The 27,197-nt window shown below is 45.7% G+C and overlaps 1 protein-coding gene across 2 annotated transcripts in view; it reads right to left on the reverse strand.

Annotated features, from left to right (window-relative positions):
- The window catches only part of KIAA1671 (KIAA1671 ortholog), an 84,428-nt gene that overhangs the window by 56,646 nt on the left and 585 nt on the right, over positions 1-27,197 (reverse strand). Inside the window, exon 1 of one of the 2 annotated variants that reach the window (XM_053363258.1) lies at positions 954-2,337. The exons of the other annotated variant lie outside the window; for it this stretch is intronic. Within the exon in view, the coding sequence (XP_053219233.1) occupies positions 954-1,403 (450 nt within the window). The 5' untranslated portion in view covers positions 1,404-2,337. Of the gene's footprint in view, positions 1-953; positions 2,338-27,197 lie in introns of those variants that run through there. 2 annotated transcript variants of the gene reach the window in all.

Raw genomic sequence — 27,197 nt, forward strand, 5'->3', positions numbered from 1 at the left:
CTTGCAGCATACTCTCAACGTTGGAGGTAAATTCCCACTCAAGGCTGAATTGGCTAAGTTTAGAATCACAGCAGCCTTTCCTGGCATTATGCTGGAACTGAACAAGGCCGCAAACAATGATTTCTTCAGGAAGCCCTTGTGTGTGTGCACTATGCAACTGCAAGTCCACATGGTCCTGTTCACACTCACACCCCCACATCCCCCATTGACCTGGTTAGACTTTTAAGGGAAGCTGAGTATGAGTGAACAAGAAACCTTTTACATGGCTCCCCAGCAGGGACTTAGCCCACAACCACAGACAGGCACCCAGGTGTTACGTTATCAACTGAGAGAACAAAAAGGCCAAACACAGCTCTTTTGTGTTTTGCCACAGGGCCCTCAGAAAGGGTGGCCGAGGGAGCATGTTGATCTTGGACCCAGGGTCAGTCAGGGACTTAATGGGAGGAAGGGTGAGTCAGGCTTCACCCCAAATACCATTTCCCAAGCTCCGGTTCAAAGTCCTCATAAGAGGAAGCACCCTTGAGCATTTGCAGTGTTTCCAGCTGTTCCTTCCTTGCCTCCCCTTCAAAGTTTAGAATTAGGGAAGCAACATTCCAGAACAGAGGAGAAGACATTTATTCAGGACCAAGCTCCAAGCAACTGTCCCTAGGAGTGCTTTCTTTTTTAGCCCCATGCCTGCATCCAAGGACTTTGAGTTATTTCAAGAAGAAATGAGCCACAGACCAATCGCCCTGTTGCCCAAGTACCTTTGGGACAATGAAGGCTAAAAGATCTGAAAGAAACACCCAACAATGCTAAAATGATCAACAGAAGGAGGCTTTTTTCCTTCTTAAAATTAAACAGAGATACATTTGCAAGCACACAAACTGTAGCAGGGTTACCAGCCTAGAATGCAACAGCAACCATCCTGGCTCAGTTCATATCATCCACCGGCAGCTTAAAAGGGTGCTTACAAGGTCAGGCTGCTCCGAGCTGGCTTGCCTCTTCCTCAGAGAGGAAAGCCTTTGCTGACTGCGCATGGAAAACCTGCGGAAGGACTCTCTGCTCCGGGATGCAAAGTGCCTGAAGGAGGAGGTGCGCTTGAAAGGGGCTCTGCTTGCTCCCACCCCACTTGTTCGTTCATGGGCAACTGCAGTTGTGACTAAATTCAGCGCCTCTTGCAAGGACCTTCGCACGGAGCCCACCCAGTGGGTCATGTGGTTCTGCGCCACCGTCAGCTTGTCTCCAAGGTAATCCATCGCTCCAAGGCACCCAAAAAGGCGGATGGGCTTGCGGGGGGGGGGGGGAGACAGACCGAGAAATTTACTTCCCCCTAAAATGAAACCAGAGCTGCCCGGGAGCCAGAAACTACTAAGCACTCTTGAAAATCTAGTTACAAAAAGAAAAATGGGGAAAAGGAGCATGGGGGATGGGGAGGGGAGAATGGAATAAGGCTGGTAAATTTCTAAGTTTTTTAAAAATCAAGTATTTTTCTTCCTCAGTTGTGGATGCCTCTTTGAGCCAAATTCACCCAGTAAAAATGCATCTGATATATCAAGCACATGAAGAACAGAAATCTAGAGCTTGCTTTGGCAGCAGAATGGCATTTGGTCTTCTTTCTCATTCCCACACAGTCTCAGGGAACTCCTTTCCATAGGCCAGTTTGGCAGCTTTCGAGTTGAGAATCCTAGAAAAGCAGCTCCTCTTCTCTTCCTTCCCCCTCTGGCCTGGTGAGCTTCTGAGGCAGCAGCACAGAGAATGAAGTTCCGAAGGTGGCCTTTGACCCATTCATGAGATGGGCTCTTCCCATCTCCCTAGAAAGCCAGTCCTTCAAAGGTAGGTCCCAATGATGGCCACAGAAGCCCCCACCCTGTCAGAGGTCCGTTTTAATCTCCGGCATCACCACGACCAGCACTTGCCTTAATTTCTAGAGCCCCATCAGTTCCAAGATGGGGAGAACGACGTGAAGCATGCTGCCTTTGAGACCCTGCTTGCCTGACTCACAGCCTCCGGAAAGTCTTTTGCATGGCTCTCTGGCTCAGGAAGGGGCTTCCGTGGGGCGGGATGTTCTAGAGACTGAGAGCTTGAGAGTGAGCGATTGCTGGCTGTTCCAGGAGAGGCAGCAGAAAGGCAGGCTTCCTCAAAGCACTCCTCTCCACCTTTGTGCCACTAGAAGGCACCCTCCAGAAATGCTGCTGGCTGCTGCAGCACTGGACAAGCCCACCTGGGTGTCTGCAAGTGGAGGGGTAGCTCGCTCAGGGAGACTCTGAGAGCATCTTGAGGCAGAAGGGGCTCCAGGCGGTGGCCTCCTCCCCACTTAGAGGCACCCGGTTCCTCCTCTCCCCTCCTCTGCAACAGGAAGGAAAACAATGAATGAGATATAACCGCTGCAGGGGCTGGGCTTGATTAGAGTACAGCCCGGGTTGTCATGGCAACCAAGGGGAACAGCATCTGCCTGGTGACTGGGCAGGCGGAGATCCCTTGGAATGATTCAGTTTGCATCTCATCACGTGGAACCTGGGCAATTGTTAACCCTTGCCTGCACACCAGGAGAGAAGCCACCTGGGCTTCTTGGAAAGCCTCCCTTTAGCAGCAACAGCCAGCGGAGGACTAAAACTGGTCACCCAGAGTGCTCTACAAAGCAAACCCCCCCCCTTCTGTTGACTGGGAGCAATTGTTTGTTTGTTTGGTCATCTGATGTTCTCCCCTAGTTTCATCTGGAGCTTGTAAGCTACTACAAACTTAGTATGGAAAAGAGCAAAGCAAAAAACGTATCCCCATTAAAAAATAGCTGTGAAGACAAAATGCTAGTCAATCAAGGTTAGCCGAACATAAATTATATGAAAAGATTCCAGAAATAAATAAAGTTATTCAGTGTCTGCACTGTCGGTTGAAGTTTACTTAATAGTTAAGTCACAGTGGTTCCTTCAGGGAACATCGACTGGACACACCAAAAGGGCAGCAGCTCAAATCAGAAACTAATAGATGCTTCTAAGTCATAAAAACCCCAGATTGTATCTTGAATAGAACCACCAGTTACTATTGTAGGAATCAGAAACTCCTTTTGGTTATATTAACCCAAGGAACTGCCTCCTGATGAATAGCCAACTCCTTGACACACCTATTATTTGAATTTATAAGTTTGCGTAAGGTGGGTTTCTGAATACACTCTGTTCATGAGCAGCATTCTGGCCAGATCTTCTTCTGTTGTTGTTGTTGTTGTTGTTGTTGTTGTTGTTGTTGCTGTTGTTGTTGTTGTTGTTGTTGTTGTTAACACCACCACCTTTCACAAATATGTCTCAAGGTGTTGCACAAAACATAAGAAAACAGTTAAAAACAGCAAATTAATTTTAAAAACTATACAAAGAAAAAACCTATGGCCGAAATCAATTCATTCAGCTAGGAAAACTTGTCAGAACAAAAAGGCATTCAATTGTTTCATGAAAGCAGCAGCCACAGGAGAAGCCTTCCTCTGAGCTCTTTGGAACTCTCCCGCAGACCACAGCGACCTAATGGTTATATGAAAGATATGATGCTCCTTCGAGAAACCTTCCCCTGAGCTGTATAGGGCCAAAATCTTGAACTTCGCCAAATAGCAGTTGGCAGCTAGAGCAAGTCCTACAAATAAGGTGCTTTGTTGAAGGTTGTGAGTCTCCACCAGCAACCCAGCCACTGCATTCTGCTGCATCTGCAGTCTCTGGACCAGCCTCAAGGGCAGCCCCACATAGAGGAGCACATTGCAGTAATCTGACCATAAGGTCTCCAGTCCATGGACAAGGGTAGTTACACTATTTTGACCAAGGAATGGCAGTAGCTGAAGCTAGCAAATGGCACTCCTAGCCACCGAGGACACCTGCGCCTCTGTCAAGTGACAGAGCTGAATCTGGGAGCACCTCCAAACTGCGCAGCTGCTCCTCCAGGGAGAATGAGACTCCATCCATGACAGACTGGGGTGGATGAGAGCGGGGAGTCCAACAGCAACTGGAGGATCCCAAATTCTTCATCCTGCACTAACAGGGCAAGAAGGCTTGTTCCAAGGGTCCTCTCATGTTCCAATGTTATCTTAGGTTATCATGTAGGCTCTTCTGGAAGCATAAAGGAGGGCAACATCACAAGAGGAGGATAGTTGAACTATGGAACTCCATCCCACAGGAGGCAGTGATGGCCACACACTTAGATGGCTTTGAAAGAGGATCAGACAAGTTTGCAGAGGAGGGGGCTATCTTTGGTCACTAGCCTCCACAGTTGGAAGCAGAAATGCTTCTATGGGGAGAGGGCTGCTCTTGTCTGTAGATCCTGCTTGTGGGTTTCCTGCAAGCATCTGGTTAGCACTGTGAGAACAGGATGCTGGACAAGATGGGCAGTTGATCTGATCCAGAAGACTCCTCTTACCGTCTTAAATGAAATGTTTGAGGGGGAAGGCTTGGGGTACAAAAAAGCTTGGGGTGCAAAGCTTTAAATCAGCTTTGGAGAACCTTGTAGGTAGCAGAGTTTAGTTCTGCACCCTCAGTACAAAAAAATATCAAAATCAATCAAGATGGTCTCATTCTATACAAAACTAGGGTTGCCATGTGTCCTCTTTTTCCAGGACTCCATGGCCTCTTTTTCATGATGAGTCATCATAGAGATCCATAGTTAAAAGCAGAAGTCAGCAAGTGTTCTCTTTTTTGCTCTTCAAAAACTCCCACCAAAGGAGCAACCATGTCACTGAAGTTACAAACCTGCTTTGATCATTATCCATTTGCAACCTATTAGGCACCTCCATTTCTGCAGCATTCCCAAAAGGATATCTCCCCCCCCCAAAAGAGGAGGAGGAGGAGGCGGAAGAGGAGGAGGGGCGAAGCTTTCTGCCACTTGTTCAAAGCTGTAACTATCAGGAACTATCAGGCTGATGAACCTTTTTGTAGCAGTCATCATTCCATTATTTTCTTCATGAGAGCACCACACCCTGAGCTCTCTCATTTTAAACGCATTGAGCATTTCATACAATATATCCTTGTAAGCAATACATTCTAAGCAAAAATCTGAAAGTGTTTGTCAGATTGGGGGTGGGTGTCGACAGGAGGTTATTAGCCATAAAGAGAAGCAAGCAGCAGTAAATTCAGTTTTATTCTTAAGTGAAATATGCACAATAATGTAAGGGGAACATCTGCAAACAGTGGTGTTCCAGCAGCAGGAAATGGGAGCTTCTAGAAGGAAAACAGAAACAGCCCCTGCCCCCTGCAAAGAACGAGATATTTGCAGCTCAATCCTAATTTAGAGGAGAAGCAGCAACCTCAGCAGGTGGGATGCTATAGCACTTGGGGCAGCCTTCTTGATGGGCCTTGAGGACAATGATCCTAAAATTATTTTAATTTGGCAGCAAAGAGGATGCATGACCAAAACGTAAGAACATGATCATAGAATCATAGAATCATAGAGTTGGAAGAGACCACAAGGGCCATCGAGTCCAACCCCCTGCCAAGCAGGAAACACCATCAGAGCACTCCTGACATATGGTTGTCAAGCCTCTGCTTAAAGACCTCCAAAGAAGGAGACTCCACCACACTCCTTGGCAGCAAATTCCACTGTCGAACAGCTCTTACTGTCAGGAAGTTCTTCCTAATGTTTAGGTGGAATCTTCTTTCCTGCAGTTTGGATCCATTGCTCCGTGTCCGCTTCTCTGGAGCAGCAGAAAACAACCTTTCTCCCTCCTCTATGTGACATCCTTTTATATATTTGAACATGGCTATCATATCACCCCTTAACCTCCTTTTCTCCAGGCTAAACATGCCCAGCTCCCTTAGCCGTTCCTCATAAGGCATCGTTTCCAGGCACATAATGGATGATGTGTGGCACATAATGCACTCAGTTTATGGGCATTCGGTATACTAGGTCATGCAAATGTTCCATCCAGCAGTGCAAAGATTTTGTGTTGGCTTTATAGGCAGTCATTATTTGTCATCACCAACCAGCTCAGCAGAGTGGGCAACAAATTACCCCGCCTGTCTCCAGAGGTCTCTGCAGTTAAGGAGAGGGAATGGGAGTTTTCAGTGCCGGGGGGGGGGGCAGATGTTATAGGTGAAGGGGATCGAGATATGGATATGCTCGTACCCCTTCCAATCTGCGCCCCATCCCGAGGGACGAGGGTAGGGCGAGCAAGGATTACTCACCTCCGTCACTGGTGCTGTGCAATGCCAGGTCTATAGGCAACAAAACCACCACCCTGCGAGATTTCTTTACCTCGCAGGGGGTTGACCAGGCTTGTGTGACAGAGACCTGGGTGCGCGAAGGGGAAACAGTTACCTTATGAGAGATGACGTCCCCGGGTTTCTCCGTCCTCCACCAGTCACTGACTGTGGGCCGGGGGGTGGGGGTGGCATTATTAATCTGGGAAGATTGTTCTTTCAGGGCTCTACCATCACCATCGATCCCCGGCATTGAATGTGTTGGCCTAGTGTGGGGCTCCGAGGTGAGCTTGGCTGTCTGGCTGGTGTACCAGCCACCTAGCGCACCAGCAGCCACCCTGTCAGGCCTGCTGGAGGCGGGGGCCGGCTTTGCCTTGGAGTATTGGGGGACTTCAACATCCATGCTGATGCCACTCCCTCCTCACAGGCTCTGGACCTGGTGTCTTCCATGGCGACACTAGGGCTCTCCCAGTTTGTTTCAGGCCCCACACATCAAGCAGGCCACATGCTGGATTTGATCTTTGGCGTAGGTATAGATGTGATCATGTCTCCTTCGATGAAGGTGCCATGGTCTGATCACTACACTCTGAAAGCCAGGACTGACTTTCCACTCCCACCCTGCTTAGGTGGCGAGCTGATTTGGGCTCGCCCGCAGAGGTGATGGACCCTGATAGATTCCGCCAAGCCTTGCGGGACCTTGCTCCCCCTGGCGACCCATTGACTGAGCTTGTTGAGGGCTGGAATATCCAGCTCCTGGCAGCCATCAATGAGATCGAACGTAAGCGCCCTCTGAGACTCCGCAGAAACCGGGCTCCCTGGTTTACCGAGGAGTTCCAGAAAATGAAGTGGTACCTCAGACGGCTAGAGCGAGTATGGCAGGGTGCCCGCAACGGAGCCTCAAGAACATCTTATAGGGTTTTCATGAAAACCTACGAGATGGCAGTGAAGGCCGCTAAGAAGTCTTACTTCTCGGCCTCCATTGCATTCGCTAGCTCTCACCCGGCGCAATTATTTAGTATAATTAAGTCTTTAATGTCCCTTGAGGGACAGCCAAATTTAAATAACAATTTGACACACAGCTGTGAGGCATTTGCGAGCTTTTTTGCGGAGAAGGTCCTGTCGCTCCGCCGTGACCTCCCTGCCAATTTGGATACAATAACGGAACTGGAGGCCCCTCGACTGTCCTCGGGTCCAGTATTGGACCACTTTGACCGGATATCCCCAGCCAATGTGGACAGACTCCTCCGAGCTGGAAAGCCCACCACCTGTCCTCTTGACCCGTGCCCATCCTGGCTGATTAAAGCGTGTCCAGAAGAGGTGCGGGCCCCCCAGGGGATATCATCAATCTGTCCCTTGGCACCGGGACATTCCCAGGGGAACTGAAGGAGGCAGTGATGCGCCCGATCTTAAAGAAAACATCATTAGATCCTTTAGATCTATCCAATTACCGCCCGGTTTCGAATCTTCGGTTCCTGGGTAAGGTGATTGAGAGAGCAGTTGCTGAACAGCTTGGTGGGTTTCTGGATGAAACATCGGCTCTGGATCCATTTCAATCTGGCTTCCGCGCTGGTAATGGGACCGAGATGGCTCTGGTCACTCTAACAGATGATCTCCGCAGGCAGCTGGATCGAGACGGGTCGGGGTTGCTGATTCTTCTAGACCTGTCAGCAGCCTTCGACATGGTCGATCACAAACTCCTGGAACACCGCCTTGCCGACGTGGGGATCCAGGGCACAGTCCTTCAGTGGCTGCACTCGTTTCTCTCTGGTCGGGGACAGAGGGTGGCGCTTGGGGGGAATTGTCATCACGCCACTCCTTGGTGTGTGGAGTGCTGTAGGGTGCGATACTCTCCCCGATGCTTTTTAACAACTTTATGCGCCCCCTCGCCCAGCTTGTCTGGAGTTTTGGGTTGGGCTGCCATCAGTATGCTGATGACACCCAACTCTATCTGTTGATGGATGGCCATCCTGACTCGGCCCCAGACACACTGATCAGATGTTTGGAAGCTGTGGCTGGATGGTTACGTGGGAGCCGGTTGAAGTTAAATCCTTCGAAGACAGAGGTCCTTTGGCTGGGTCGGGACGATATGGGCTTGGGGGGGCAACTCCCATCTCTTGCGGGGGCGCAATTAGTGCCAGTGCCGTCCATTAGGAGTTTGGGTGTAATCTTCGACACCTCCCTTTCCATGGAGGCACAGATTGCAGCTATAACAAAGGTGGCATTTTTTCATCTCCACCAAGCTAAGCAGTTGGCTCCTTACCTCTCTCGCCCTGACCTAGCCACTGTGATCCATGCGGTCACCTCCAGACTGGATTATTGTAACTCGCTCTATGTGGGGCTGCCCTTGAGACTGACCCAGAAACTCCAGCGGGTGCAGAATGCTGCAGCAAGACTCCTTACGGGGTCCTCGCTGCGAGATCACATTCACCTGGTGCTATACCAGCTGCACTGGCTCCCGGTGGAGTATAGGATCAGGTTTAAGGTGCTGGTTTTAACCTTCAAAGCCCTATACGGCCTAGGACCCTCGTACCTGCGGGACCGTCTCTCCTGGTATGTCCCACAGAGGAACTTACGGTCTTCAAACAAAAACAGCTTGAAGGTCCCAGGCCACAGAGAGGTTAGGCTGGCCTCAACCAGAGCCAGGGCTTTTTCGGCTGTAGCTCTGATTTGGTAGAACGCTCTGTCACAAGAGCCTAGGGCCCTGCGGGACTTGACATCTTTCCGCAGGGCCTGCAAGACAGAGCTGTTCCACCAGGCCTTTGGCCAGGGCACAGCCTGACTCCCTCCTTTGGCAATCCTCACAGAACTTCTAGCCCAATGGTTGCCATTAATTTGATTGGAATTAATTTTATAATGAAATGATTTTAGAATGTTTTATCGTTTTACTGTTGTTAGCCGCTCTGAGCCCGGCTTCAGCTGGGGAGGGCGGGATATAAATAAAATTTATTATCATTATTATTATTAACATTTTACACTCTTGAATCATAGATTTGTAATATTGGAAGGTATCCACAATGCCGTGTAGTCCAACCCCCTGCAATGCAGGAATCTCAACTAAAACATCCATGACAAGCTCATATTCATCATTCTCCCAAATGGGGCAATTTATTGCTGCATTAAAAGCAAAGAGAAACATCAGCCAGAATGGAAGGCAGCATGTATGCAACATCTTCATTTCAAGGAAGTCAGAAACAAAAGTTCCAAGGCCTCCCCTCCCCAGGCAAGTGGCCGTTCTCTTCACTACATATCACAGTCACATTTACATGTCATAAATATATATGTTTTAAGAGAAGAAACTTACTGAAAGGCAGGCTTTGTTTATGAATTTTTTGAATGACAAAATTAGAGATAACATCCCACCCAATGCCTCTTATACAGTGGTACCTCAGTTTACAAACTTAATCCATTCCGGAAGTCTGTTCTTAAACCAAAGCCCTTCTTAAACCGAGGCATGCTTTCCCTGATGAAGCCTCCTGCCGCCGGTGCCCTTCCACTGTTCGGCTTCCGTTCGTAGACCGAGGTAAAGTTCTCAAACTGGAACACTGCTTCTGGTTTTGCGGAGATCGTATACTGAATAGTTGATAAACTATTCTTAAACTGTTCTTAAACCGAGGTACCACTGTACATTGCTCCAAAATAAGCTGAAAACCTGTTGTACAACTGGGGTAAATATGTGCAATGTATGAGTCCAATTTTTTATGCTTTACTTGATCTGTGATATTTTTGTAATAAAAATACTAAGCGACATTCTTAAGCAGCACTTAGGATACTGATGTATGATGGGACACAAGCCTTGCACATTTTAAAAATATATTCCAGGTGGAATGGAGAGAACCAGTGAAACACGGTTATTGCTGGATATAAGCTCTACAGGAAGGATAGGGAAAAACATACTGGTATTTATTTATTTATTGACTGACTGACTGATTGATTGATTGTATATACCACACTATACCCAGGGGTCTCAGGGCGGTTCACAGAATAAAACCAATATATAAAATCACTAATCATTAATAAAAAATAAAAACAACCACGCAATAGCCCCTCTCCACACACACAAAAATTATATTACTTTGTACGCCAAAGAGGGTACCAAATCCACCTGGCTAGAAATCCAAAACCAGGCAGACTCTTCCACAGAGTTGTTGTGGGTGACAATGCCAGGCCCCAAGAGTAATTTAGTACTGGGGATGTGCCATTGTCCCCTTGATAAAAATGTTCCAAAAATATTGACATGAAGGACATTGACGAGGCACCCATAAGAGGAAATGTTGAAGCAATGGGTGACCAACTACCCTCACATAGATGGGCGACATAGGTGTTCTAGTAGTGGCAAAGAGGTAACATTCTGTTATGTGAATCAAGATACTACAGGTGTCAAATCAGCGGACCCATTCCAGGATGTTTGTATCCTCACCCCCACTGCTATGTGAATGGTCAATGTAACGTGCATTTAAGCTATAATCCTGTTGGTTGGTATACACTTTCCTCTGACAACAACTTACAGTACACTTCCTCTCCCCTTCCAACCAGAGGTGCATGTGTGTCTGTACATTTGTGTGTATGCCTGCCCTATCCCCACTCCTGACCCACTAAGGTAGGGAAAGACCTCATGCATATGATGAAGTGGACTCTGGTCCATCCCATAATAAATTTATTGGTCCTTGAAGTTCAATAAGACACTGTTACTTTTGTTGCAATAGACTAGCAGGGCTACCCCTCTAGAGATAATTAGGAATGCATAAGGAGCACTTTCCTCTCCTTTTCATTTCCAAAAACTGTTGTGTTTGTGTTGGAATGTGTGCTAGGACATGCTCCATCTCCAGCTCAATTTGGGAGGGAAGTCTTGGCAAAATCCAAGACAGCCGGCGAGGTGCGCCTTTATCACACCCCTTTATTTGGCTGTATGACTCCAGGTTTCAGGGCATTTTGTGGCCCCTTCTTGGGCTTTCCCTTGTAAGGCTGCAGCGACCATGCATTCCACAGCCATCATGGTGAATGTTCATTAGAAATATTACTTCATTCGAGCCAGCTGGCTTTGTCAGAGACAGTTTAAAAATAGTCAGGGGTTTGTACTGATCATCATCCCAAGAGAACAGGTGTTTGGAAGTTCTCATCTCCTTCTATGTCAACAAGAGTCACACAGTGCCTCCTATATTTTGCTGTTTACAGCACTGCCCCAAAGGCAGAGTGAAAAACCATTATTAAAAGTTGATTCAGGGATCTGAAATCAGATTACTGAAATAAATGACCTGAACTGGAAACAACAGTTCCACTGTGAAAATCAAGAGACTTACTCTACTTACAAGGCACCCTCCATCCCTGCAGCCTTTCCCAAGGAGGCATAAAACATCAAAGCAGCTTGCCTCCTTCAGCTTGCCCCATCTTCACACAACTGGCATTCCAAAGAATACTTCATCTGGCCCTGGAGGTTCCATTCAGTTATACTCCTGTGTAATATCCACCAGCAGACTTAGGTCCTCAGAATATCTGTCTAATCCTCTTTTTAAAGTATGGCCATTGCCATACTTAGTGGCAGCAAATACTGTGAATAAGTCACTTATTTTGCCTGTCCTGAATCCACTGTCAATCAGTTTCACTGAGTGACACCCTGCCCCCTCCCGAGTTCCAGTAATATACAAGGGGGAGCAAAGGTTTTCTGCCCACTTTCTCCACCCTGTGCTTCATTTTGTAAACCTCCAGCATATCTCCCAGTTAGCCACCCTTCTAAAGGAACAAAAGCAAAAAACCCTCATCAGCTCAAGCAGCTGGGCTGAAGCAAGAAAAGCTAGAGATCCATTTTCCCATCTCAGTAGCAGTCTGCTCTGAAACCACTGACTGAAGCCATTTGCTAGCTGAACTTACTCAGAAGAGGCCAGGAAGCAGAACAGAAAAAAGGTGGCAAGGTCATCAGCAGGGTTAAAGGACTCTGCACAGCAGCTGGCCTGAAATCTCTTCAGCAAACTGAGCTAGAAACTGCCTCAGTTAATATTTAAACCAACAGCATAAATACCATTTTAGGAAGACATTCCCAACTGCAGTTTGGTTGTTCCCCCCACCAGCTGGCAATCCCACACTGGCGTGGAACATTATGTGTGCAGATGCGTTCAAGGTGAAGGGATGGTGTGGAGAACCTCAAGGAGGTGCACAGCAGCCCTAGGGGAGCTGCCTGAATAGCATTAAGAATGCACGCCCTGCGAGGGAAGAGCCCTGAGTCAATCAGGAGCTCATCCAGAAGCCAGGCTCTTTCCCCCAGCCACCATGACACATGAGTGGCAAGAGCCATTTTGTGAGATGAGCACCTGGGAACCATCAACTGTGTGTATGTGCGTTTGGGGGGCAAAGAAGGAGAGAGCACCTGGACAATGTGCCTGTATTCCATTATTCCAACATGTGCTTCAGCTGGCCACCATTTAAAAAACATTGTACAAGGTATCATCATTTGCGCATGGCTGTTCATTACAGTGGCTTCCTTCTACTTATGAAGAATGTATCCAACTAAGTTCTACTCAGAGTAGGTCTACTGTGTGTGTATCCCACATGCAACAGAAACCCACATGGGCCACAAAAAGCCAGTGCAGAGGAGGATACCAGCTGAGGCCAGCTCTCTACTCGGGAGCATCAGGACAGGGCTTCCTCTCCTTCAGACCAAAACTGAACAGCAATGCCACTGAAACAGCCTCCTTACCTCCCTGGTAGGCAGGGAAAGAGTGAAGCAAAACACATACACACCTCAGCTGGGAACTGGATAATGCTGAGGCAAAGGGGCACATCTCCTTTTTGTTGCAGGAAGAGGCTGCTAACATTAGAAACAAGCAAGTCAGATCCAATGGAAGTATCTGTGCCGCAGTAGACAAGCTTCCTGGTGCCCTACTACTGGATCTTTCCTTTTCACGTTGTTGGGTGTACAAGTACTGCCAGACACACACTCAGGTGAGCATGTTGCTGAACTGTGGGATGCAGCTTTTAATTCAATAGTGCAGGGTCCAGGTGATAAGTTCACAGAGATTGAGCAGAACAGAAATTCACCCCCTTTGCATTAAGTAAACCTAAAACTGTCTCAATGGTTGTTTTAAATTATGTATTTCTAAACTGATGTTCAACCAAGCATACACTTGTGTTTTCTATCTTGTGAAGAATGTTTTCTGAGTGGCAGGATGTAAGTTCACTATATAAATCCGTCTGATATAACTGCCAACAAACTCAAAGAAGAGGCCCAGCAAGGATGTGGGAGGTTCATCCCGCCCTACTTCAGTCACTAAGAATTCCTTGTCCCACTGTAAGGAGAGGCAGAGTATGAGCACCCACATCCCATGACTTGCCATGGTGTAATTCAAACAACCTGAGAGTGCAGAGTGGGGGACTTCCGGGTTCCCGCGAATGGTGACAGAGCACGAGCCTTGATCTCGGGAGAAAGGCTCAATCGGTGAGGGGGGCTCGGGGAAAGTACAAGGACGTTGTGCACCCCCCCCAAAAAAGCGAGTTTTCAAACAAAGAATTTTCAACCAAAATGACAGGATTGGAAAAAAATCAGTGCAGGGGATGGGGGGAAAATACAAAAGACCTTGAGGAAACAATAGAAAAAACACAAACAGAAGGGGGAAAATTGAAAAGGGAACGTGATAAAATGAGGGAAGAATCGGCTGAGCTGATGAAGATGCAGGAGGCCGCCTGGGACTCGATTGCAGTTCTGTAAATGCAACATAAAGATTTAACTTTGTGTTTTCGTGGGATACCGGAGGAGACTGAGGAAGACATAAGAGAAAAAATAATACAGGAATTAGTCATCTGGATGGAGATACAAGAATAAGTAGTCCAAGCGATCAACAAAGCCTTCAGGATAAAATTAAGCTTTGCAAAGGGAAAAATGTTGCCAGGGGACTGCCAGGTGACCTTCAACTAACGTATGGCAAAAGATGGAATACTACAGATGAATTATCAAAAGAGACTTCAAACAGATGAACTTAATATAATAATTCTGAAGGACATTCCAACTGGATTCCAACATAAGTGCCAAATCGCAACCTGCAGATCACATTCGCAACCTGAGCATCCAATGTAATATATGTAAATATGTATATATATACACACACACACACACACACACACACACACAGTGGAAGATAAAGGGGAACCAACTCCTGAGGATAAAGAGGAGAAACAAGAAAGAGAGAGATAATAGAAAATTTGATTTAAAAACCTGGTAAAGATGCAATTAAGCAAAATAGAAAAATGTTACAAACACAATTTTCAATGTTAGTGAATTGAAAGAACGATAAAAACACTAAGGCAGAATTTTTGTAAATTCGCTAACAAACCTTGGAAACTGTTGGCATGGCAGTTGAAGAAAAGACAGGGAATGAAAACTGTTAACAAATTGAAAATAGATGGAAAAATAATAGATAATTTGAAAGACATAAGATGACAATTCGTAAAATTCTATACAGAACTATATCGATCGGTAAAGAAAATAAAGGTGAAATCGAGAAATATTTGATGCAGAATAAATTGCCACAAATTCCAGTTCAGAAAATTAATTATTTAAATGCACCAATAACGATGGTGGAATTCCAACAAGTACCGTATTTTTCCCTCTATTACACGCAGATTTTTTCTCCTAAAAAGTAAGGGGAAATGTCTGTGCGTGTTATTGAGCGAATGTGTGGGGTGCCTGGAGCTGACAAGCGCGAGTGAAGGCAAAAATCAGGCAAATATCAAATCGTCCGGAGAAGGGAAGCCTTGAAAGGAGGAAGCTCTGCCTCAGGGTCTTACTGCCCACCTGCTTCTGTTTCCTTACTGTGTTTGCTCAAACGGAACAAAGAGCAGAGAAAACCCCTCCCCTCCAGGCAAGCAGAGTGGAAATAGAGCGTCCAGCCTTCTAATTCCTCTCCGTGCGTCTGGGACTCGCAGGCAACATGCAGGTTGGGGGGGGGGAGAGAGAGAGAGAGCTGGCTGGCTTGTGGGGGGGGGACTTTTGCCTTCCTTTCCTCCCTCCGGTAAAACCCCTCTCCTGCATTCTTAGCCAGCTGCCTCTCTGCACACCCCTTTCGGCGCTCCTTATCCTTTCTATGTTTTTCCTTCCCTCCCTACTTAAAACGTGGTTCCAATCACGGATCCACATGGATCCTCAGGATCTTTGCATTGAGTCACCCCAAATTCACCATCAGATCACATAGCAATGATCTGATGCAAAAACAGGGCTGCAATGGTGCAAAAACATGGTTACAAAGCACGGATCCACATGGATCCTCAGGATCTTTGCATTGGGTCACCCCAAATTCACCATCAGATCACATAGCATGTCCATGGCTACAGCCTGCACCAAAAAAATCACACACCCACTGTTGCCTGGGGCTGCAATGGTACAAAAACGTGGTTACAAAGCATGGATCCACATGGATCCTCAGGATCTTTGCATTGGGTCACCCCAAATTCACCATCAGATCACATAGCATGTCCATGGCTACAGCCTGCATCCAAAAAATCACGCACCCACTGTTGCCTGGGGCTGCAATGGTACAAAAACGTGGTTACAAAGCATGGATCCACATGGATCCTCAGGATCTTTGCATTGGGCTACCCCAAACTCACCGTCAAATCACATGTCTGTGGCCGCAGCATGAAGCACAAAAATGATACATCCACTGTTTCATTCGGATTTTTTTTTCCTTGTTTTCCTCCTCTAAAAACTATGTGCGTGTTATGGTCAGGTGCGTGTTATCGAGCGAAAAATACGGTAATCAACCAGACAAAAATAGGCAAATCACCAGGACCAGACGGACTATCAGCAAAATATTATAAGAAATTACAAGATTTTCTCATATAACCCTTAAAAGAAGTAATGAATAAAATTTTGAACCAGAGTCTTGGAAAAAGGCATATATCACTTTAATCCCAAAGTAAGACACAGACTTACTATCCGTAAAAAATTATAGGCCAATTTCTCTGCTACATAATGATTACAAACTATTTGCCAATATAATGGCAATCGTATGAAAACGTTGTTCAAAGATTTGATTCATCAAAATCAAGCAGGCTTTCTGGCCGTCAAATGAAGGATAGCATAAGGAATATAATTGATGTTATATCTGGAGGTCAGGAATGATCCACATTAATGTTTATAGATGCAGAGAAGGCCTTTGACAATGTGTCATGGATGTTTATGGAAAAAAACAATAGAGATGATGAACTTTGGAGAGTCATTCCAGAGGGGAATAGAAGCAATTTACTCAGAGCAATAGGCTTTGCTAATAGTGAATAACGTGATAAGAGAAAAATGTAAAATAGCTAAAGGGACAAGACAGGGATGTCCCCTGTCCCCATTATTGTTTATATTAATTTTAGAAACCCTGGCAAGATGTATAAGATCAGATGATGGAATAAAAGGTATTACAGTTGGGTGGAAAGCATATAAACTGAAAGCATTCGCAGATGACATTGTGATAACAGTAGAAGACCTGATGGTAAGTATACTAAGGGTCTTGGACAGAATTCTGGAGTTTGGCCAAGTAGCAGGTTTTAAGTTAAATAAAAAGGAAGCAAAAATGTTGGTTAAAAATATGACAGAACAACACAAAAAGGACCTACAACAAAAAACAGAACTGTTTTAATAGAAAAAAGCAAGGAATATAAACATTTTAAAAGACAACTATATAACCACTTGGAAAGAAATAAAGAGAAATTTGGAGGTATGGGGGACGGAGTGAGCGGCGCGGTGCTGAGAGTCGACTGCTTCTCCTGCGGAGTGAAGCCACACTGCCATGGTCGGAGAGCGCTGACTTCTTCTTGTGAGCAATTGGACCTTAAAGTAACAACCCGTGAGTAGTACGGAAATTGGAATTGTAAAGAAAAAATTTTATGAATTGGGCACGATCGGGGAAGGTGTAAACAGGAAGTCTGCCTCCCTTCCTTGTAAATAATTTAAAGTAAGGACCTGCTAACTAAGGTCGAGAGAACCTTTCTTTTTCCTTTTTTGGTAAAAGACTTTAATTTCACGGTTTGGTAGTACAAGAAATCTTACTGGAGGATAAAGAGCTAATTTTGGGAGCTGAAGTGCCACCCTCCCGGACCCGGGAGTGTTCCGCGAGAGAGCCTGTTGATGAGGTACTGAACAGTTTGACAGCTGTCAAATTAGCTGTCAAGACGGAAAAAGAGAACTTTGTTTCTGCTGCTTCTGCTGGTTATATTTGTTACAATTTCGTTACAATTTGTTGAAAATAAGGAAGAGCTGATACAAACTAACTTGATTTTTGGATTTGAACTGGAATGAATACCAAGGAACCAAAATCCCTCTAGAGGGGGTTTTGGGACATTACAAGAATGGCTGGAGGAGGGAAGATCCAGGTTGAATTGGACAGAGTTTTTGTTCTCTTGGGAAAGTTACAAGGCCAAATTGATGTTTTGGCTACAAATGTTACAATTCTGGACTTAACTGTAAACAACATTATTGAATCTGATAAGGATTTGAATCAGGAAGTCTATTCAACTGGACAAAAAGAGAAACTTGAGAGCTTTGAGAATTTGGAGAAGGAGACACATGTTGTTCCTGAAGAAAAAGAAGGAGGAGCTGTAATTTTGCAGATGACGAAGGAGAGCTTGAGGCCTGACATGATGGCAACAAAGGAAAATAAAAACCTGATGTGGAAAATCTGGCCTGAATTGGAGATTGAAAAATGGAGAGATCTTCTTATGTGGAGATCTGAAGACCTAAGGATTACAAATTTGCTTAAGGTAGAAGTTGGAGCTTTGGAGACATTTGGACTTGAAAGGAGTAAGAAACGAGATTTGGGCTCCACTTTTAAGTATGGAGGTCTGGCTGGAAGAAACATGGATCCCGTAGGGCCAGAGTTTCTCCGAGATTTGGTGTTCAACATCAAGGACTATCAAAAAAACCGGCAGAGAGGAATTGAGAGAGAATTAAGAGCCTCGGATGTGAGATCTCCAGGCTAATAGTAGATTAAGACTGATGGACATTTGTTGGGGACTGAAACCGGGAAAGGGGGGGTGGAGTTTGGGAATCCAAAGGGTACATAATTATAATTTGTTCTGTTTTTATTTTGTTTGTGTTATGTGTATGAAAATTGGGAAATTCATGGAAGGGAATTTGGGTCGACTTTAGAAAAAATGTTTTAAGAATGAGTATTGATGTGTAAGTATTGATGTTTAAGTTTGGATAAGGTAAAATTGGTTTTTTAAAATGAACTAAATTAAATGAAAATAAGGTTAGCAAAAATAAATTGAGGAAATGGATGAAAGAGAAAAAGTAAAATAATGATATGTTAAATTAAGTATAGAAATAGGTTAAAAATTACGGATAAGGATTTGCTGAATTAACAATTTGAATTGGAATACAAGAAAGGGAGGTATGAGGAGGTCAGGGAAATATGTTATTGAAAAATAAGTATTGTGAACATTATGTGTTTTTAAACTTTTTTGCTTTTCCCTTTTTGATTCTTTTTTCTTTGTATTAAATATGAAAACCTTAATAAATATATTTTTTAAAAAAACACAAAGTTGGCATACATAGTTCTTTTCCTCTCCACTTTATCCTCACAACAACCCAGTAAGGTAGGTTAGGCTGAGGTTAGGCTCAAAGTCACCCAAGGAGCTTCAAGGCCTAAACTCATTGCCAAGCCTTCACGTGAACTAAGCGCAATAGAGTGTGGGATGCAGACCATCAAGCAAATTGAGGCTTCAAGTCTCTCCTTTGCTGCTGCTGCTGCTGCTACCTGCCTACTCTGGGTTCTTTAGTGACCCCTGGAAGAAGAGGCTTGGTCACAAATGCTGCCTGTCATTTCACCCCAAGTTGTAGTTAGCACAAGCCACAGTTTCCAAACCAACTTCAAAACGGATGTTTCCTTTTCTGGCTTACCAGTTACAAACCACAGCTTGGTTCTGATGTCTGAATTAGGCCTATTGCAGTATAATTACTCACAGGACACATGATCCTCCACCACTGCATTTGAAAATGTTACATGCTTTCAAAAGTAGCCCCACAAATGTGTTTCCCCCCACTCCTAGACAGAAAAGAGAGATGAAAGGACTTCTACCAGTTTCTGACACAAATGCCAATTACCCTCTCAAACATTCAAAGGCAACTGTCTTAAATGTTGTAACAGAGCTATTCATGAGCTCTAGAGAGCTTTAAAAAATGAATGAATGAATAAACAATACAGTTAGAAACGAGCGTAACCAGAGCTTGTCTTTGCAAGCCTCCCCACCTAGCAGAGCACTCAAAGTGCCCACCTGCATCGGTCCCAGGTGCAAGCCCTCCCCAGGGTGGAAAAAGGCCCTCGGGGTCACTTCTGACACAGAAAGCAGTACTGTGACCCAGGTTCATTTGGTTCGGCTGGGAGATGGGGACTGGGTATTTTGTTGACTGAATCCGAGCGCAGACAGGATGAGGTTTCAGTGGCTGGCAAGTCTGGGATTTAAAGGTGCCAGCCTTCTCATTACCAACAGGCTCCAGCCCTTCTATCTGGGCATGTCCACAGGTTTCGAGTCCACCTGAATTCAGCAATGCACATATAGTACCAGAAGCCAAGGAATGTGGGTTAACATAAAGGCCATGACTGAAGTGCTAACATCCTGTTACCGGCACAGTTTATGTTAATTTTAATCCTGAATCCTGCCAACATCGTACACCATCCCTGGTGAAAGTCAGCTGACAAGGAGCAGGAGCAGGAACAGCACAATCCAAAGCAACACTGTGATCGCTGTAGTAAAGAGACACTACTCACTGGCCTCAGCCTGCTGCAAGGATCTCCTTTTAGTTCAGTTTGGGGTGGCAACAGAACTGAAGAAGTGGTGAGCAACAAGCCCCCACACTAGCAAGCCTGCATGATGACTAAAACACACAAGGCGCTGGGAACCAAAGAGATCCTAGGTGAGCTTCCAAACTTCATGAGCCATGCAGGCTTCCAGAACAAAGTATGTGCTAGTGCAGGGCTTCTGAAAGGGAGCAGTACAGCCCCTGGGGAATCACCTAGAGGGCGCTATGTGGCAGGCCCTCCCCCCAACAAGCACATCAACCACTTATTTACAACTGACCAACCTACAGCCCAGCAAAATGCCTTCCTCACTTTGTATTTTAAGCTCTACTGCTCTATTTTTATAGGGTAGGGCAGGGGGCACTGGGGATGAGTTTGTGGAACTGAGGGGGCAGTGCCCCCTCCAAATGGGAACCACTGTGCTAGAGGCACAATGAAAAGCAGGAAGGCCAAGGCATGAAGGGGCTGAGGAGGCAAGTTCGACATAATGATTAGAAAATTCATCCAGGTCATTTGACCACTGTCTCTGGTTTGGTTTCCTTCCTATTTTTCAGCACACAAGATACCCTTCAGACAATGCTAAAGGAATAGTTTTCTCCCTTTAATTTGTAACCTGGGTGCAACTTACTACCTCCAGTCACCCAATCGCTAGAAGCAGGCAAAGAGACACATGGTTTCCCAGGTAATGGGAAACAGAAAGCAAACTACTAACAATGTTGTTCTGCCATAGCACTCAGTGGGTGTTTCACCTGTGTTCCTGTGTGCACGACAGTTGAGATGTACAAATCAACAAATGTACACCCTTTCATACAAACACTAGCACCAGTGTTCAATGCAAGGTGTGTAAAGGTAACATGTATCCCTAACAGGAAAATATGGTGTTAGGAAGATGGTTGGCTGACATTCAGGAACTCTGAGCCAGCAAGGGCCCTTGCCTAAGTCACACCCCCTTCCATGGGTGTCAGGGAAGAGTTAGAGTTAGAAGATTCCAGTTTCCCAGAGGGAGAAAGCATTCCCCAAGGGGGGGAGGAGAGCAGTGAATTGAAGAGAAGAGAGCAACAGGGAGGGACCGGCTGTTCCCAGGAAAGGCAAGGGTTCAGTTCTAGCTCAGATTGGGAGGAGGAGAGATACAGGCCAGCTCTAGCCAGGAGGTTAGAAAAAAGAGCGGGAAAGCGAAGGGAAGGGCGCCTTCGCCATTTTGAGAGTGGCTGGTCATGGAGAAGCAGAACTCAGAAGGTATCTGAAAGAAGTGACTCTGAGGAATAATATTTAAGAACCGTTTATAAGAATGTTTTGTTAATACGCAATAAAAAGTTTTATAAAAGAACAAGAAGCATTTGTGTGGTGATCTGAAGAGGACAACGACCAGTCCTGACAGAATACCTTCTGCTCTGCGCCTCTTCACTGTAAGTAAAGAAGGAGAAGCCAAAATGGAGGGAGCTGTGGCGCCAGTTGGGCAAGGAGAAACCCCAGCGCTCCAGCTAACATTACAGGACTTATGGGAACAGAACTTACAGTTGAAAAGTCAAGTCGACATACTATCAGCAGCATTGGGAGAACATAGAGCCATGTTGCAAGCGACGCAGGGAGATAGAGTGAGTAAAACATTTACTGTACGTCTGCGTAGCTTCAAGGGAGAAAGCTCTGAATACATGGCTTTCAAGACAGAAATTTCTTACATAATAGAGATAAAGGATAAAGAATTTCAATCTGAGCAAGAGAAGGTTGCTTATGTGATTAATTTCTTGGAAGGGAGGGCTAAGGACTGTGTTATACCCCTAATATCTAGGAGGGATGCTGCCCTAGGAAATCTACAAATTTTTCTGCAGTATCTAGACACGATTTTCTTAGACCCTGCACATGAAACAACCACAGCTAGGCAGCTGTTGAGAATGAGACAAGGAAAGGACACTGTGGGAGTTTATTGGTTCAACTTTAGTTTGCTGGTGCAGAAATTAAAATGGGATCTGAATTCCCCAACAGTTGCAGCCCTTTTTAGGGAAGGACTGAATAATGAGATTTTAGACCAATTGGCCCAAATGCCAGAACCTAGTTCCTTGGACTCTCTGGTCCGAACTTGCCTGCAATTGAGCCTACGCGTGGAACGGAGGGCTAGTGAAAAGAAGGAACAATGGCGAGCACGGTGGCGGGAAAACAATATTATTGAAAGTACAGAGAGCAGAGCGGGCAACATGACAGGACGAGAGTGGCCAGAGCCCATGGAATTAGGAGCAGCCAGACCCCTCCCAGTGACTACCACTTCCATGGTAAGAGGAAATGCAGGAAGAGACACAAGACGTTGCTTCGTCTGTGGAAAACCAGGACATCTAGCACGACAATGTCGCAATCGTAAAGGATGGGAGTCTCTATCTGGAGCAGACATGAGAGAAGAAAATTGCTCGAAGGAACTGCATCAGGGTAACGAATGTCCCCGGCTGGAAATGGGAGCTTGCAGCCGGGTGGAGAAGCAATAGAAGGCTCTCACGCGGAACCACCTATCCCAGGACTAACGGTGAAGGTGCAACTACAACTACCCAAAGGACATAGGGTCCAGGTAGAGGCGCTGTTGGACTCAGGAGCGTCAGCAGATTTCATAGACCAAAAATTGGTACAGGAACACAAAATCGCTTTGTTACCTTTGAATTTCCCACTGCGAGTGAAAACAATCGACGGCAGACCGCTACTGTCAGGAGAAGTGACTTACGAGACTCCACCAATGAGAATGGATATGGGTCATCACTCAGAGACCAGGGCATTTCATGTGACCAAACTAGCTGGGCACCCAATGGTGCTGGGCATGAGTTGGCTCAATCGTCACAATCTGGTGATTGCCTGGCATCAAAGGTCTTTGGTTTTTGGTTCAATCTATTGTATGACACATTGTTTGGGGGAAAAGGGAAAAATCTCAGTGGAAGTAATGGGAACAGAGGTGGAAGGGAAGTTGATGGGGAATGAAAGTGAGATTCCGTCACAATATATTGCTTATCGGGATGTTTTTTGTGAAAAAGAAGCGGATAAACTTCCGCCACATAGGCCCTATGATTGCAAGATAGATCTGGTCCCTGGGGCACAGTTGCCACCAAGCAAGATATATGCCATGTCGGAAGTAGAATCTGCAGCATTGAGGGAGTTCCTGCAAAAGAATTTGCAGAGGTTTTATTAGAGAGTCCACGGCCTCGGGGGGTGCGCCCGTCTTTTTTGTCAAAAAGAAAGGGGAGGAAGGGGCACCGAGATTAGTATGTGACTTCAGAATCCTTAACAGCCAAATGAAGCCTCGCGTGTGCCCATTGCCACGTATAGACGACCTCTTAGAAAGAGTAAGGTCAGCCAAAGTCTTTACCAAGCTTGATCTACGAGGAGCATATAATCTGATAAGGGTCAGAGAAGGGGATGAGTGGAAAACCAGTTTTTGTACTAAGTATGGTGCATTTGAATTATTGGTAATGCCTTTTGGCTTACAAAATGGCTCAGGGGTATTTCAAACCTTCATCAATCACGTCTTAGCAGGTATACTGGATCAGTTCTGTGTCTCTTATTTAGATGACCTCTTAATATATAGTGAAAGTATGGAGGAACACGTAAAACATGTCACGCAGGTGTTAGAGAGATTGAGGACCAACAGGTTATATGTGAAGTTAGAGAAGTGTAAGTTCCACACACAAAAGGTGGAGTTCCTGGGATATTGCATTTCCCACAAAGGGGTCACATGGACCCCAGTAAAGTTCAGGCAGTGGTGGAATGGGAGGCACCTAAAACTAAGAAAGATCTACAGAGGTTTTTAGGATTTGCTAATTTCTATCGTAAATTCATAGGTAATTACTCCAAAATCACAACGCCACTGACTGATTGTCTAAGAGGGAAGGGCCCATTCAGATGGTCTGAGGAAGCACAGAAGGCCTTTGATAAATGAAAGGCGGTGTTTGCTTCAGAAAAATATCTTATGCACCTAGATCCAAGTAAACGGATGAAGGTAGAAACTGATGCCTCTGATAGGGCTATTGGGGCCATTCTGCTGCAACAGGACAAGGAAGGGGACTGGAGACCCTGTGCATTCTACTCTAGAAAATTAAATCAATCAGAACAAAACTACACCATATTTGATAAGGAACTTTTAGCTGTGCATGCTGCCTTTAAAGTGTGGAGACATTTTTTGGAAGGGGCGTCACATCAGGTGGTGGTACAAACAGATCATAAGAATTTAGAGTATTGGAGAACTGCTAGACAGCTAAACCAAAGGCAAATTAGGTGGGCGGAGTTTTTTGCTGGGTTTAATTTTAGGATTGAGTACATACCTGGGCATCAAAATGTTCGTGCAGACGCGCTATCGCACAAACCTGAGTATATGGAAGGGGAAGCACCTCCCAAGTTGCGAGAAATGCTGAGATCGGGTCAGTGGGGGTGTGCAGCCGTAGTAGTGGACGGCAGGGAATTCCAGCAGTTGACAGTAACAGATGAGTTTGCACAAAAGAAAATGGAGGAACTGAGAAAAGGTAGAGGGGAAGAGGAAGGTTTCAAGGAAAAAGGTGGATTGTTGTACAGGAGAGGGATGCTGTATGTACCTGCAGGTGAATTAAGAGGTAAAGTGTTGAGGCAACATCATGATAACCTGACTGCAGGACATTTTGGTAGAGAAAAAACCCTGTATCAGATAACACGGCAGTTCTGGTGGCCAAAGTTGAGGGAGGAGGTAATGCAATTTGTAAGAGGTTGTGAAGTAAGTCAACGAGCTAAGGCACCTAGAGCAGCTCCCGCAGGGTTGTTGCAACCTATGCCCACACCGGGAAGGCCTTGGGATGTGGTGTCTATGGATTTTATAACGGATCTACCATCATCGCATAGGCAAACAGTGATCTTTGTGGTGGTTGACATGCTAACCAAGATGGCGCATTTCATACCATGTGCCAAAATTCCGACCGCGCAGGAAACTGCAAAGATGTTTTTAGATAATATTTTTAGGTTGCATGGTATGCCATCACAAATCATTTCAGATAGAGGGGCCCAATTTACATCACAATTTTGGAGAAGGTTAATGCAGTTACTAGATGTGGAGCTAAGCCTCACGTCGGCGAGACACCCGCAAACCAATGGGGAAGCTGAAAGAACGAATGCAACACTACAACAATATCTGAGGTGTTATGCTGGTTATCAGCAAAGCGGGTGGTTAGAGAAGTTGAGTCTAGCAGAGTTTGCGTATAATAATGCAATGCATGTGTCTACGGGCAGAGCCCCATTTGTGGCAAACTATGGCTTGCACCCAAGGGCATTCCCAGGTCAAGAGGAGCAGTTAGCAGTACCAGCAGCAGAACAAATGATAGAGGAGTTGAGGTGCATTCATGAGATATTGAAAGAGGATTTGGAAGAAGCTAAAGAGGCTTACAAGAAAGCTGCAGACAGGCACCGGCGAGTTGGGGAAGAAATCCAAGTAGGGAGCTGGGTATGGCTGTCTACCAAGGGACTACCAATACGAGGGAGGTGTAAAAAGCTAGAACCAAGGAGATTGGGACCTTTCCAAGTAAAGGCTCAAATTAACCCAGTTGCTTTCAAGCTTCATTTACCTGAAAATATGAGAATACACCCTGTATTTCATAGATCTTTATTGTCAGTGTTTGTATAAGCGCATAAGTATCAAATTTCAAGGGAACCACCTCCTTTCCCCACCATGATGGGGGAAGAGGAGGCTGAAGTGGAAGAGATATTAGACTCGAGAATAAGTAGGAGGAAATTATAGTATTTGGTTGCATGGAAAGGGTTAGATGAGTCTGAGAACTCATGGGAACCAACAGAAAAAATTAACGTTCCGGAATTGCAGAGAGAATTTCATAGAAAATATCCCCACAAGCCAAAACCCCATAACTGGCATCTTCAAGAAATTTTTGAAGAGACAGATAGCGAGCAAGAGGAGTTCATAGGGTTCGGTCCTTCAGAAACAGAGGAGAGCGAGGAGGAGGAAGGGGGGCTTAGGGGAGGGGGTGATGTCAGGGAAGAGTTAGAGTTAGAAGATTCCAGTTTCCCAGAGGGAGAAAGCATTCCCCAAGGGGGGGAGGAGAGCAGTGAATTGAAGAGAAGAGAGCAAGAGGAACAACAGGGAGGGACCGGCTGTTCCCAGGAAAGGCAAGGGTTCAGTTCTAGCTCAGATTGGGAGGAGGGGAGATACAAGCCAGCTCTAGCCAGGAGGTTAGAAAAAAGAGCGGGAAAGCGAAGGGAAGGGCGCCTTCGCCATTTTGAGAGTGGCTGGTCATGGAGAAGCAGAGCTCAGAAGGTATTTGAAAGAAGTGACTCTGAGGAATAATATTTAAGAACCGTTTATAAGAATGTTTTGTTAATACGCAATAAAAAGTTTTATAAAAGAACAAGAAGCATTTGTGTGGTGATCTGAAGAGGACAACAACCAGTCCTGACAATGGGATCCCCTCCCACAATGAGTCTACGGCCTTAGCCCCATGATCACCAGCTGCTCCTGCCCTTCATTCCAACCACCTGCTTCCTTGCAGGAGGCAGAGCCACGGAGCAAGCAGGCAGGAGCATCTCTGGGCCCTCCTTGCCCCATCAGGAGGAGCACCACCCCACTGTTGTCAGGGAGAGATGGGTGGGCAAGCAAGCTGGTGAAGAGGGAGAAGAAGAGCAGGTGCCTCTTGCTGGGGTGAGGGTCCTCAGCAGATGCCCGCCCATGCCAACCTTTGACAATGGTTCTGGGAGGCCACCGGCAGCGCTTACAGAGCAAATTTCTCAAGGAGTTTTACTAGGCCCAAAGACTGAATACCCCACTCCAGATTACATTTCTAATTGTAGCAGACTCTAACATCTCTGTGTAAGGGGAGGGGGCTGGGAAGAAGCAACGGGGGAATAAATATTTTTCTACCCTTTGAAGGCCACTAAGAATAGAACTAGATTTGCCTTCCTCAACCTACTGTTTATTTTTATTTATTTCATAAAATTAAATGCCACTTGATTGTTAAAAAAAAACCCTCAAAGCGCTTTACAAAAAGAATAAAACAATAAGATTATCAGTAAAAACAGCTAGGTAAATAATTAAAATCAGTGATAAGTTAAAACCAGATTAAATCACATATCAGGACAGGTTTGGTGAAAGAGGACAGCGAAGGCCCCTGGCAGGGAGTTCCCAAGTGTGGGCACTCCCAGCCTAAAATATCAATTTCTTGCAAATGTGGGACATGTATGATGTACCTGTAACAGCGCCCGTTCCGCAGATGGAAGCGAACGAGGGGCCATCTTTGGGGTAATGTGTCCCCAAGTCATTAAGGCCTTTCTATGCTAATAGTAA

Source organism: Podarcis raffonei, chromosome 13, assembly GCF_027172205.1.
Source record: "Podarcis raffonei isolate rPodRaf1 chromosome 13, rPodRaf1.pri, whole genome shotgun sequence".
Classification (NCBI taxonomy): domain Eukaryota; kingdom Metazoa; phylum Chordata; class Lepidosauria; order Squamata; family Lacertidae; genus Podarcis; species Podarcis raffonei.